We start from the raw sequence: 13,803 nt of genomic DNA on the forward strand, positions 1-13,803 counted from the left end.
GCACAGTTACACAGCCTGACCTCAGCGGTCTGCTTCATTAGTCTGGCCATAAATGTCTTTAAGATAAATAGATTAAAACAACTAAAGCTTGCTTTCCCGTGTTTTTCACATGCTGTCATAGCACTGATGTACTGAAGCAACAGTATCTCACACACAGAAGTGTGTGATTTTACTCCCCTCTGCTGGTCTTACACCTGGACACTGAAAATGCAGCCAATTTAAAAAGAAGTGATTTACTGTAACATTTAAATTCAGTGTTCAGAGATGCACTGCTTCACACTGTTGCCTCACAGAAGGCCTTTAGTTCAAGCCAGTTGGTTTTTCTGTGTGGAGTTTCATATGTACTCGATGTGCCTGCATTGGTGGTGGGTGTACTTTGGCAGAGAGAGAACTCCAAGGATCAGACAATCCCACTTCACAATGACGGGTTGGAGGAATTCCTTTTTAACTGGGAGAGAGTAGACAAAAGTAGACACGACGTGCAGCACTGGCATATAAAGGCAATGGTACTGAAATGAGGTTAGTGGGGGAAAAATGCTCAGTGCATCATGGGAAGTCTCCCACAGCCTGAGCCTCAGCCTGTGCTCTGAGACCAAACTGCTGGGATATACACCTACAGGGGGAAATAGTACCATCACAGTGGCTACGTCCACACTGGCCTGGATACATACGAAAACGGCATTTTCGTCTGAAAGCGCTCCGCGTCCACACTAGTGTTTTCAGTTGTTTTCACAGAGTTGTGCGTCCACATTGAAACGGCCAGAAAACGCTTATGTTCCTGTTAGGTATTTTAGTACCATGGTAGCATTTACTGGATATTGTTTTATAGTGACATTATGCAGGAAAACTCTGTCATTCAATAAGGCCCCTTTGTTTTAGTTATTTTTCTCTTTGACCCAAGAATTGATGTGTGAGAATCACAGGCTGGTACAAGGTTGAAATACCACAGAGATCACTCCCTCAGCTACATTAGTTTCTTAATCTTTTAGACGCCTGTTGAAGGCCAAATGGTTTGTTTCAGATTTCACTAATGTAAGAACTCTTTGTTTTGTGCCTTGAAAATATGTCGCTGAGATAATCACAATTGTAGCTGAACTAATAAACTACACAAAGGATGCTTCTTCACCCAAGGGCAGGAAGACGCTCCCTTATCTTGGTCTGTACTGGTTTAAACTGATAATCTGCTGTCTCATGAATTTTACCCTCTATATAAACTGTTGTACTTGTGAATAAAGTTGAGTCACTTTGGGAAGACAACCTGAAGCAGTCTCTGTTTTCTTGTTCTCCCAAGCTGCTCCCGAGCTGCTCGTACTAACACGCTGAATGGCATGCTTGAATATTACTTGAGAATATATTTGACTGTGTTACAGACTAAGGGACATTCTCTGCTGATAGGTGAAGGTACATTCTCTGCTGATAGACGTCCACGCCTCGGAGGAAGCCGATCCACGGAGTAGGCCCTGGAAACAGTTTCCTTCAGTTCCAGTCTTACGCATGCGTGAAACGCAAGAAGATTCGACCGGCCTCATTTCTGTCTGCCGCTTATTTACTTTCCTGAGTTTTTTAAATGGACTCACAATGAGGTGGAGTTGTTGCTGCGAGTAACACAAAAGTACAAAGTTGCAAAAGCGAGTGAGAGTTAAAGAATTTGAAGAAAAGCTCTCTGGAGCAGACTGATATTAATCTTTAATAGGGCTGTCAGACAAAACAACTGCTGTATAATGCCCTCCGCTATCTTTGTTTAATTGGTCACATGACTGCATCACATGACTAACATGCGTCTCCGAAAGTCTCTGTTTTCACCGTCCACACTGCAACGCGAAAGCACCGTCTTCAAATGTATTTGTTTTCGAGAGCGTTTTCCAAACGCTGCGTTTTCGGGGAAAACACCGTCTCAGTGTGGACGGGAGGCCAAAACGGAGAGAAAACGATGCGTTTTCAAACAAAAATGTATTAGTGTGGACGCAGCCTGTATCTGAATCAGCATGCTTTATTAATCCCTGGGAAAGTACGTGGTTACAGTTGCTCCAGACAGTAACTGTAACAGACTGAACATTAAATAATACAATATATTACATAGTTACAAAATATAAGAAATAGCTCTAATACATACAAATAGTTCAATTATAAATATCAAGAATATTACAGAGATATATAAGAATGGCATTTCGATGAAATAACTTCCTGTGTCGCCAAAAGTTGATTCGGTTCACCTGGACGTAGTGTTTTGTGGGAGAAACGTTTCGTCATCATCAGGTGACGTCTTCAGTCTCAGCTGACTGCAGGTTTCAATCTTATAAACAGCACATTTGCATTTGACTGAAACCAGCCGTGAAGGAACAATGGGCTGGGAGGGCAGTTCCTTCATCATAATTACGCAAATTCTCATGACCACTGATCAACAACCACTGATCAATGGTCATGAGTCCCAATCACAGAGAGTTGGGGAATGGCTGCAATCACAGCATTGTAAGATGGTGACAGATGGACCCTTAGGCCCCTCCTCCATTCAGAGATGGTCTTTCCCTTTTCACGTAAATGGCCTCCTTGACTCCGCGCTCAAACCAGCATTCCTCCCTGTCCAGGATGTGTACATGTGGTCTTCCTGTCAGGTAATTAACAATCCAGGACATGGGAGAAGCATCCACCTGCATCGCTGTTAACTCATCACCCAGGAGGATCGGCCTGATGGTGTTAAAAGCACTGGAAAAGTCAAAAAACACGACCCTCACAGTGCTCGTCGGCTGGTCCAGGTGGGTGTAGGCACGATTGAGCAATAGATGATGGCGTCCTCAGCTCTGAGGTGGGGCGGGTAAGCGAATTGAAGGGGATCCTTCAATCCATCCTGCCAATGGGTCAGAGCTGGTCCAGGATGAGTCTTTCCAGGGTCTTCATGATGTGGGAGGTCAGGGGCACAGGTCTGTAATCCTGGGGGCCACCGGGACGTGGCGTCTTCGGTACAGGGACGAGGCATGATGTCATTGGGACCCCCTGCAGACTCAGACTCAGCATAAACAGTTTATCCACTGGATCAGCTGCTGGAAGAAAAAAGAAGAAACACACAAAAAGAGAACAACACAGCAGGGAGACCACAGCAACAACCGAGATAAGTATAAGTATCAGTAACTAATAAAGTGTGATAAGTAAGGTGTGAAGACCTCTCAGCCCACTCATATGTGTTGTTGCTGTGTGCTGTTTTAAAGTGTGTTTAAAACACAGCAGGGCATGGTGCCTCCCCTGCACCCCAAGGCCCTGCTGTAACCATATCATTGTTCTGTAGTATGTCAGGGTTGTTCCAGATAGGCGTTTGCATGAAGACTCCGTCATTGTTACAAACTCCCACCATGCTGTCAGAGAAGAGCTGATGTTGATGCTTTTAAAGCATCATGTCGTTTGATGTTTGAGCTGATAAATGGTCTGAAATCTCTGGATTAGTGCAAAGTTTTACATCTGCCCAGGGCTCATCTAAGAGGGTGTGTTTAAACCATCCTGAGATGAAGCCTGCGGGCTAAGAAGTGTTGTTGAAAGTTAGGCAGATCTAGTCCTTTGTCCTTGGTCCTTTGGGTAGAGATTTCCATGTGGCCAGATCGTCTTTTTCTTTCTCTAAAAGTGGGATGTGGTTTAATTTAGTTAAATCTGCAAGCTTAGGAGAGACATTAAATAATTAATATTTAATATTTCCAGATTGCAGTGGGGTAGAAGAAGAATTATGGAAGGAGAAATTAATCAGAAGAACTGCAGATTTTAACCAGTTTATTGAATAATCTGAAACTCTTGAAAAACAATTTATTAATACAATTACCTCAGAGAGATTGGTTTGTGAGTTTTGGAGAAAAAGCAACACATTATCTGCACAGAGACTGACTTTATGTTCTACATTCTTGCATCTGATGCCCTTCATTACTGCAGCCTGTCTAACTGCTGCTGCTAGTGGTTGGATAAAAACTGCAAACAGTGAAGGGGAGAGTGGGCATCCCTGCCTGGAGCCCCTCAGGAGACAGAAGCTGGAGGATGTTTGGTCGTTTGTTCTGACACGAGCTGTTGTTATATTTTTAACCAATTAATGAAAGAGGATCCAAAACCAAATTTGTGTAAAGTTGCAAATACAAATTTTCAGTTAACTCTGTCAAACGCTTTTTCTGCATCTAGAGACAATATTGTGGTTTTTACTGCATGAGTAGTCTATTAAATTAAGTAATCTACGTCTGTTTTTTGATGAGTGTCTGCCTTTTATGAAACCAGTTTCATCAGGAGGTATCTTCTTTAATCTCTTTGAGAGAACTTTGCAGATTATTTTGAGGTCTACATTAATAAGGGATATTGGACGATAGCTTGAGGGATATACAGTGTGTTGCTTATTCTTTCAGGGTCATATATTGTGTTCCCAGATAAATCTTTAACAGCACATATACTTGTTTTTTCTTTCTTTATTTTTAGCTGGTTAGCCAGAAATCAACCGGATTTATTACCATGTTCAAAATTCTGCAAGTGAAGTCTTTGTACTAAGAACTGTTTTTTTTATTAATGATTTCATTTAATTCTAGTTTTGTTTTGCGTGTTTTGTTCAGTATTTCCTGATCTTGACACGTAGGCTTCTTGTAAATATTTGATGGTTTTTCTAGTAGGGCTGGGTATCGTCACTGACTTCTAGAATCGATTCGATTCCGATTCACAAGGTCCCGAATCGATTTGATCCACGATTCGATTCGATTCGGGGAAATTTTGCCTCAGACAGTCAGAAATATTATAATTCAGATCATGCATCAGTACATTTCCATATTTATATATCTATAAAAAGGAAGCTGACACTTTCCAGACTTTATCAAAGGTGTGAGCATCACAGCAGAGGCCTTTGTGTCAAAGTAACTGAGGATAAAACACAGAAAAACATGAAGGTGACTTTCCTGGCCTGGAAAGAAACGAAAGAAAACCATTAATCAACATCTGAACATTACCTGATGTTGCTGAGGTGAAGAAGAGCAGAGTTACAGAGGTTTTAGAGACACAGCTGAGAGTTTTGCAATTTTGCATAATTTTAAAAACTTTAAATTTGTTCAGTATTGAACAGCAGAAATGAGGCTTTCTTTTCGGACATAAGTAAAAGGAAAAAAAAACAGCGTCCGACAGCCTGTAAACAACGGTAGACTTGTGCGTAACAAGCAAGCGAATAATGCAGAAAACAGATTTTTAAGAAACTGTTCTTGAAGTACAGAGAGAGAGAGAGAGCTGTTCACAAAGTGTGATTTTATCCTGGTGGAAACAAAACAGCAACAGTCAGAGTGAATTCATGACGATGTTTATCTGTAGTTTGGATCTTCTTTTGCTGCTGGTTCAGTCAATACCGTTTGGAGAGAAATAAAACCTGCAGCTTCTGAATCAGCGCAAAAAGGGTGTAAACACAAAGCTCGACCCGCCGAAACACCGGAATCAGCGAGCTGTCGCCTTTCAGCCCCGACCGTGTCCGTGCCGTCGGGTGAGAAGGGCGACATCTCACTGATTCTGATCCGTCGGCGCTTTGTGTTTACGTCTTTGTGCAGAATCCGTGTTCCTGCTCTCGTTTACTGTTTTAGCTGTTTGGTGGTTGTTGGAAATTTGTGAGGTTTAACCTGAGATTCTGGCGTTTTGGGCAAAAAAAATTATATTAAAAAAGCGATTCTGTATGTATTATTGTAGGGTCTACCTTACAATAACACGCTCCCTGAGGCACCTGTTGTTGTGATTTGGTGCTGTATAAATAAAACTGAATTGAATTCCCAGAGAACAGATGCTGATGTTCCACACAGCTCATTATAGTCTAAATATAAAGTCCACTCTTTAAGCCTTCATCTTTGAGCAGTGATGTATTAAATCCCCAGTTTTTACGTGGTGTAGTATTCTTCTTATGTCTTAGTGTTAGAAATACAGGAGCATGATGGCTAGGGTGAATCTCAGTGTCTAAGATGTCACTGAGCAGTGAGCTGCTGATGGGAAATAATCCAGATGAGAGTAGGAGTGATGGACATGTGAGAAGAAAGACGATTCCTTAATGTCGAGGTGAAGGAGTGCCATGCATCGCAAAGCCCAAAGTCGCTCATGGACTGTTTGATTATATTTGTGGACTGCTGACAGCGCTGAGGTTCTGCTGTGTTTCTTCATTTAGTCCCAGGCTGAGATCACCCCCAAGAACAAGGCTGCAATCTGGAAGAATGAGGGATCATCAACATTTGGGCCAATACATAACTTATTTGTGAAGTATCGATTTTTTAATGATCTAATCATTAAATATATAAATATATGTCACCTTTTAAAAGGACTCCTCCGTGAATCACTCCTCAAACACTTTCAGCCTTGCACTGGATGCTGCAATTGCAGGCTAAATTTCCAGTTGCTCCATTTTAGCTTTTATCTGTGTTTGTTCAAGGTCAAGAGCTAGCTTCTTGAAGCTGAACATCTTTAAAACAAAATAACTCATAACTGACTTCAGGAGGCACAGACAGGTCCACTCCCCTCTCATTATACATGGAGAACAGGTGGAGCTGTCTCCACCTTCAGGTTTCTGGGTACCAACATCTCAGCTGATCTCACCTGGACCCACACCTCCATCACCCTGGTGAAGAAGGCCCAGCAGCAGCTGCACGTCCTCCGTGTCCTCAGCAAGAACAACCTGCTGCTGCTGGCCTTCTACCGGAGCATGTGCTCTCCTACTAGCTGGGTGTGCCACAGCTGAGAACAGGACAGCTGCGCAGAGTGTAATTAACACTGACCAAAAAATTTATTGCCTGCCCTCTGCCACCCCTCGAGGCCATCATCAGATCTTCCTGTCTCAGGAAAACCAGGGCCATCACAGGTGACCCCTCGCACCCCACTCAGCACCTGTCTGACCCGCTGGCCTCTGGTTGGCCCCTCACATCAATCACCTCCCACACCAACAGACTCAAAAACAGCTTCTTCCTGTGGGCCATTCAGGCTGCTGACAAACATTTTGTGCACTTTAGCGCCCTCCAATGGTCAATGTCAGAAATAACTGCAAGTGGTTCTGTTAGTCAAACTGTGCAACAGACGAGAAACTCTCTGTTTTCAAACAAGAAACTGATGCAAAGCATTTTCTTCATCAGTGCAAAGAGTGTCCACAAATAACAGATTCCTTCAGTCGTGTTATCGATAGCAGCATTATTAACATCTTCCCTATCCTCCTTGAAAATTCAGATGGAATTAGTTCTTTTTATTTTTTTACTTTTATTTTTTTTTTACTATTTATGTAAAAAACAAACAAAGCAAAAAAAAAAACAACCCAAAGATTTTAACATATTTAAAGTATCTCAGGTCTTAGCAGTAAATCATGAATAAAACTCAGATACACATCAACTAAATATTTTGCGTTTTTACCCCTGAAACACTATAAATAGATTCAGTTACAACAGGATAACTTAGAGTCAGTGATGTTCCAGTGTCATTTTTATTATAGTTTATCAGTATTTTAATATCACACCAGGTGCAGGCTGTGTAAAGATGCCCCTGAGACAATCCAGGACACAACAGCAGGGTGCAAGATGCTAGCAGGCAGGGCATACATGGCACGCCATAACTAAGTGGCCGGCATAGTGTACAGGAACATCTGTGCCGAATGGCCTGGAAGTCCCGAGGTCAAAGTAGGTTATGCCTCCTAGAGTGGTGGAGAATGACCGAGCTAAGGTCCTGTAGGACTTCCAGGTACAGACGGACAAACTGGTGATGCCAAACCAACTGGACTGCAGAGGTAGACAATCAAGGGAAAGAGGCTGTATTGATAGGTGAGGCAAGAGAAAAGGAAGGAAAAAGATACACAAGGAAAAGCAACACGAGAAGCTTGAGGTATACCAAGGGCTGAGGAGATGTAGTGGGTGACTATAACAGTGGTCCCAGTGGTAATCGGAGCACTAGGTGCCATGACTCCCAAGATGACCGAGTGGCTCCAGCAGATCCCAGGAACCACATCAGAGATCTCTGTCCAGAAGAACGCAGTCCTGGGAACAGCTAAGATACTGCGCAGGACCCTCAAGCTCCCAGGCCTCTGGTAGAGGACCCGAGCTTGAAGGATAAAGACTTCCCAAAAGGCAAATTTTTATATATTTTCTTGTATACATATATATATATATATATATATATACACACACACGTATACATACACATATATATATATATAGGGATGGGTACCGGTGTCCGGTGCCATGGTGGCACCGGTTCTGACATAAACGGTAGTAACCAGACCGAAAAGCAGCGCACATTTCGGTGCTTTATTTCGGTGCTTTTTTTTCCTGAGATGTCATACACTTTGAATTCTAGCCAATCATTTTACGTTTCCAATGATAGTAGGCGGGTCCAGGTACGTACGTTCTTTTAGAGCAGAGCTACAGATTAAAAATGCCCAAGGCTAAGCGGTCAAAGTCTGGCTGTACTTCACAGCAAAAGATGCAAACTCAGCAGCAACAAGTGCTTTAAGCTGATACTGTGATACTGTCAAAGGAGGTAACACCTCGAATCTGATGAAACACCTGGCGACGCATAGCGTTTTTTTTAAAAGCCGAAAAATGCGCCGTATTTGATAGCTTGCTGCGAGACCTCACACCGAGCGCATCTACTGCGGGTGTGGTGCCTGTTATCGGACCGGAGTTAGCAACATCTCCCAAAAACCCGAAGAGGAGAGTCCTGGCCCCTAGCCCTGCCAGTGTAGCAGAAATGATGAGGATGATGATGCAGCAGCAGCCGTTCTTCTCTGCGTGAGTAGCTTAATGTTGTTCGTGTGTAATTTACGTTGAGTAGGCTAACCACGTTATTACATTAATGCATGTAAGGTGAACTAGCAAACACCCTCGTAGTTACATGCGGCTGTCTTCTTGTTTGATGGCAGATACTCCCTTCACCCTGGCCAAAAAGGCTAAAATGACCAAAGAAAAAGTGGAAAACAGCTAAACATGAGAGGTTTTTAGACAAAGTTTGTGTTTTTTCCATTGTTTAAGCACTGCTTCCAGCCAAGAGTGATACCATATATGCCCTCTAGCTGTATATACATGTGTATATATATATACATGTGTATATATATATATACATGTGTATATACATGTATATATATATATACACATGTGTATATATATATATACATATCTGTGTCCAGCACCGGAAAGATGGCTGCAGCACCGGATGGAGCCATTGTCCATATCGGCTACCTTCATACCCGATACCTGAACTCCTCCATTAATGGCAAAGAGCTCCCTCGTCTTGATGTCCATATAGGTGAATAGGTACAGAGGCATATAGTGTGGATGTATAAGCTGGAATGCTAGAGCCACAGTCACCTGCAAATTTTCTGTCAACATATCAACTTTATTTTAAAAAAGGAATGCCTTACAAATGTATTATTTCTGAGTGTTCAAAAGTTAATTTATTATAAATAAACTGAACTCTTCATTCGAAAAATCATAATTACGTATTATGCACCACAATAGTGTCCAGCCAATTATTAAATACAAAGATATTTTAAAAAGGCTAACCAAAAAGTCCAACCATCAAAATGTATAACTGCTTTTTTTAAACGTATCCGCTTGAACAGTAGAGCCTGTCAGGACTCCGTTTCCTTGTTTTTTACCATCACATTGCTCTGCTTGCGTATGAGGAGCTGCTTAGGCCCTTCATTAGTGGCTTTGATCATTTTCCAGGCATCATGGTGCATGAGTCCCTCCAGAGAACCGCCATTGATAGACAGGACTTCATCGCCAACCTCGATAAGTCCGGAAAGCTCTGCAGCTCCTCCTGTGTTAGACATGAACAGCAATTCAGACTCAGATAAAGCTCCTTATTTTACTCTGGTCTACTTATGATCTACACGCTGAAGATATATTCAAATTATAGCTATGATTTGAGAGATGGCCATTCACCTGGCTATAACCAACCTTCCCTGTCAGTGTCTGTCAGATTTAAGCCTCTGATTTCTCCTCTAATATATGCATATCTCACAGACTCTCATTATTTGAATTAAGTCAAAGATTTGTGTTTAAATAAATAATAAAGGTACTTTCACACAGGATACACTGCAATCATTACTTTCAGTGTGGCCGTTCCAAGAAAACACGCATGCAGCTGTCATGGTCACTGAGGTCAAAGTTCAACAAATGTAAAGTTTGATTTTGTTGAACTTTCCAGCGTTCCATCTATTCATCCTCTTCTGTTTATCCTTATCATGGTCGCAGGGGGGTGGAGCCTATCCCAGCTATCATAGGGCGAGAGGCAGAGTAAACCCTGGACAGGTGACCAGTCTGTCACAGAAAGACAGACAACCATTCACACGAACATTTACACCTGTGGACAATCTAGAATCACCAGTTAACCCAACCCGACTGACTGCATGTCTGTGGACTGTGGGATGAAGCCGGAGAGAACCCGGGCAAACACGGGGAGAACGTGCACACAGACAACTGAATTCAGGACCTTCCTACTGTGAGGTAACCGTGCTAACCCAAGTGCCACAAATTTTAAGTTATGCAACAAATTTTGACCACAAGAGGAAAATGCTGTGGGGGAAACAAGTTTCCATCCAAACAGAAATGTCAATGCTGTTATAACAGTCACGTTGTTTGATTTAAGGCAGACACAGTGTAAACAGCTTAGATTTTGTGTTTCTCCCAGTAGCACTACAGCTATTAAAGCTCTTAAAGAAATTAGGGGTAAAGAAAATAAACTGATCTCACTGTGATGGCTGTGTTTACTTTCTCTTCTAATGCTCAAACACTGCACTGAAGTCGGCTTCAATCACTAACTTTTACTGAATGAACGAACACAAAGGTAGCGTCCACTCTGTGTCCCACTGATGAAAGTATCTGTGTCTGTGGCTAAAGACCCGGAAAAATATACGTTAAGTTTGTGCAAATGCAAGCAGAACTGCTGCTGTAGCTTCATGATTAAAGTCCCAAGAATTGCAGTGAGTGTGCCCTATCCCCTGATCCCTGCTGTTCATTACAAATGCACCTACAAAATAAGAGAATGACCGTTTTGGGATTTTTTTTTAAGAAAGCATGAATGAAACCAGGAAGGAGTGTACACTGAAACACAGGAGGTGGAACGACTTTAGTCATGTTCCCTGTGATTCACACCAGGCTGAATTTGTTTGCTAAGCTAGTTATCTATGTAGCATTATGTTTATGTTTGAGCCCGAAGGTTTATGTGATAAAATCTTTAACAAACAAGAATCAGTATTCATGTTAACATTATCGTCTGTGACACCAGCAGTTACAAAGACACAGTTTACGTCACATGGAAACCTTGTGTTCATTGTTAACAGCGGCACACACACTGTGACGTCACAGTGTGTGTGCATTTTGTCTGAGAAGAAAAAGTCACCTTTAAAGATGCGTTTGACAGTGAGAGGCCTGTCTCCGTGGCTCAAAGACCTGCCCCCCTCCAGACTGAAGCCCAGTCCAACAGAAGTATTATGAAGCTCCACTGTTACAGCACCATCTGGACTGACATCCACAGCTGAAAGACATCCCACACCAAGAAGGACAGAAGTTAGATATAAACCTAAGAGAGGATGCTGCTGCTGACCGCTGGACTTCAGCTGATTGCAGAAACCACACCACGGGCAGAGCTGTTTGCAAGGTTAATGTTTGTATTTAAAAGGGTCAAATGCTCTGACGAAAGAAGTACTCTAAGTCAGACAGCATCAGAGTGATTTGAAACCGACGTTACAGCCAATGAGAATATTACAGGAAGCTCTGTGTACCCACTGGAGATGGAAACCTACCTCCGCTACGCTCCAAAGACTTCTGGGTAGCCGAGGCTTGTCTGTCAGAGATACACTGCACACTGTCTTTGTCTCTGTGAATGACCACTAAGACCTGGTTGGACTGCTTGGCTTGATGAAGACAGGATCTAGCCTCTGCGTGTGTTTTACCCTCCAGACTGGTGCCATTTATGGATAAAATGCTGTCATCTCTTTGGATTGTACCTTCAAGACCAGCTGCACCTTTCGTGAAGACCCGATGAACCTGAGGACAAAAACATATTAATAATACATATCATTCAGTCATGTATTAAATACATTTATTATGTGTTCATTAAGCAGATGGGTCTCCTGAATTATTGGAGGATCATGGCCTTTACAAAACTGTGAGAGGTCACGGTGAGTTGGTGCAACAGTGACAGTTACTCACTGAGCAATATGTGACTGATTTCAGTCGATCACTGTTGCTCTCAGGTTAACCAGTCCTTTCTGCATCTGCCATGAACTAATTAAGTGCACTGATCAAACACAACATTATGACCACCTGCCTAATATTTTGTCAGTCCCCCTTTGCTGCCAAAACAGGGCTGAGCCATCAAGACTCCACTGGACCTGAAGCTGTGCTGTGGCACCAAAATGTTAGCAAAACATCCTGTAAGTCCTCAAAGGTCCTGTGAGTCCTCAAAGATCCTGTAAGTCCTCAAAGGTCCTGTAAGTCCTCAAAGGTCCTGTAAGTCCTCAAAGACCCTGTAAGTCCTCAAAGATCCTGTAAGTCCTCAAAGATCCTGTAAGTCCTCAAAGGTCCTGTAAGTCCTCAAAGATCCTGTGAGTCCTAAAACCTCCTGTAAGTCCTCGAAGACCCTGTGAGTCCTCAAAGATCCTGTAAGTCCTCAAAGATCCTGTAAGTCCTCAAAGGTCCTGTAAGTCCTCAAAGATCCTGTAAGTCCTCAAAGATCCTGTAAGTCCTCAAAGGTCCTGTAAGTCCTCAAAGACCCTGTAAGTCCTCAAACGTCCTGTAAGTCCTCAAAGGTCCTGTGAGTCCTCAAAGATCCTGTAAGTCCTCAAAGATCCTGTAAGTCCTCAAAGACCCTGTAAGTCCTCAAAGGTCCTGTGAGTCCTCAAAGACCCTGTAAGTCCTCAAAGATCCTGTAAGTTCTCAAACGTCCTGTAAATCCTTAAAGGTCCTGTAAGTCCTCAAAGATCCTGCAAGCCCTTAAAGATCCTGTAAGTCCTCAAAGGTCCTGTAAGTCCTCGAAGACCCTGTGAGTCCTCAAAGATCCTGTAAGTCCTCAAAGGTCCTGTAAGTCCTCAAACGTCCTGTAAGTCCTCAAAGATCCTGTAAGTCCTCAAAGATCCTGTAAGTCCTCAAAGGTCCTGTAAGTCCTCAAAGACCCTGTAAGTCCTCAAACGTCCTGTAAGTCCTCAAAGGTCCTGTGAGTCCTCAAAGATCCTGTAAGTCCTCAAAGATCCTGTAAGTCCTCAAAGACCCTGTAAGTCCTCAAAGGTCCTGTGAGTCCTCAAAGACCCTGTAAGTCCTCAAAGATCCTGTAAGTTCTCAAACGTCCTGTAAATCCTTAAAGGTCCTGTAAGTCCTCAAAGATCCTGCAAGCCCTTAAAGATCCTGTAAGTCCTCAAAGGTCCTGTAAGTCCTCAAAGGTCCTGTGAGTCCTCAAAGATCCTGTAAGTCCTCAAAGGTCCTGTAAGTCCTCAAACGTCCTGTAAGTCCTCAAAGATCCTGTGAGTCCTAAAACCTCCTGTAAGTCCTCAAAGACCCTGTAAGTCCTCAAAGACCCTGTGAGTCCTCAAAGATCCTGTAAGTCCTCAAAGGTCCTGTAAGTCCTCAAAGATCCTGTAAGTCCTCAAAGGTCCTGTAAGTCCTCAAAGGTCCTGTAAGTCCTCAAAGATCCTGTAAGTCCTCAAAGGTCCTGTAAGTCCTCAAAGGTCCTGTAAGTTCTCAAACGTCCTGTGAGTCCTCAAACGTCCTGTAAGTCCTCAAAGGTCCTGTAAGTCCTCAAAGGTCCTGTAAGTCCTCAAACATCCTGTAAGTCCTTAAAGATCCTGTAAGTCCTTAA

The 13,803-nt window shown here is 42.8% G+C and overlaps 1 protein-coding gene across 2 annotated transcripts in view; it reads right to left on the bottom strand.

Moving 5' to 3' along the window:
- Positions 1-9,239: 9,239 nt before the first annotated feature.
- Positions 9,240-13,803, bottom strand: part of pdzd2 (PDZ domain containing 2) — a 90,354-nt gene continuing 85,790 nt past the window's right edge. For both annotated transcript variants that reach the window (XM_080892911.1, XM_080892910.1), the window contains 3 exons: positions 11,753-11,996; positions 11,350-11,484; positions 9,240-9,765 (listed from right to left, as the gene is read on the bottom strand). In XM_080892911.1, coding sequence (XP_080749037.1) covers positions 9,575-9,765; positions 11,350-11,484; positions 11,753-11,996 — 570 coding nt within the window. In that variant the 3' untranslated portion in view covers positions 9,240-9,574. The remainder of the gene's footprint in view (positions 9,766-11,349; positions 11,485-11,752; positions 11,997-13,803) is intronic.

The sequence above is a fragment of the Rhamphochromis sp. 'chilingali' genome (assembly GCF_963969265.1).
Source record: "Rhamphochromis sp. 'chilingali' genome assembly, chromosome: 10".
Taxonomy (NCBI): domain Eukaryota; kingdom Metazoa; phylum Chordata; class Actinopteri; order Cichliformes; family Cichlidae; genus Rhamphochromis; species Rhamphochromis sp. 'chilingali'.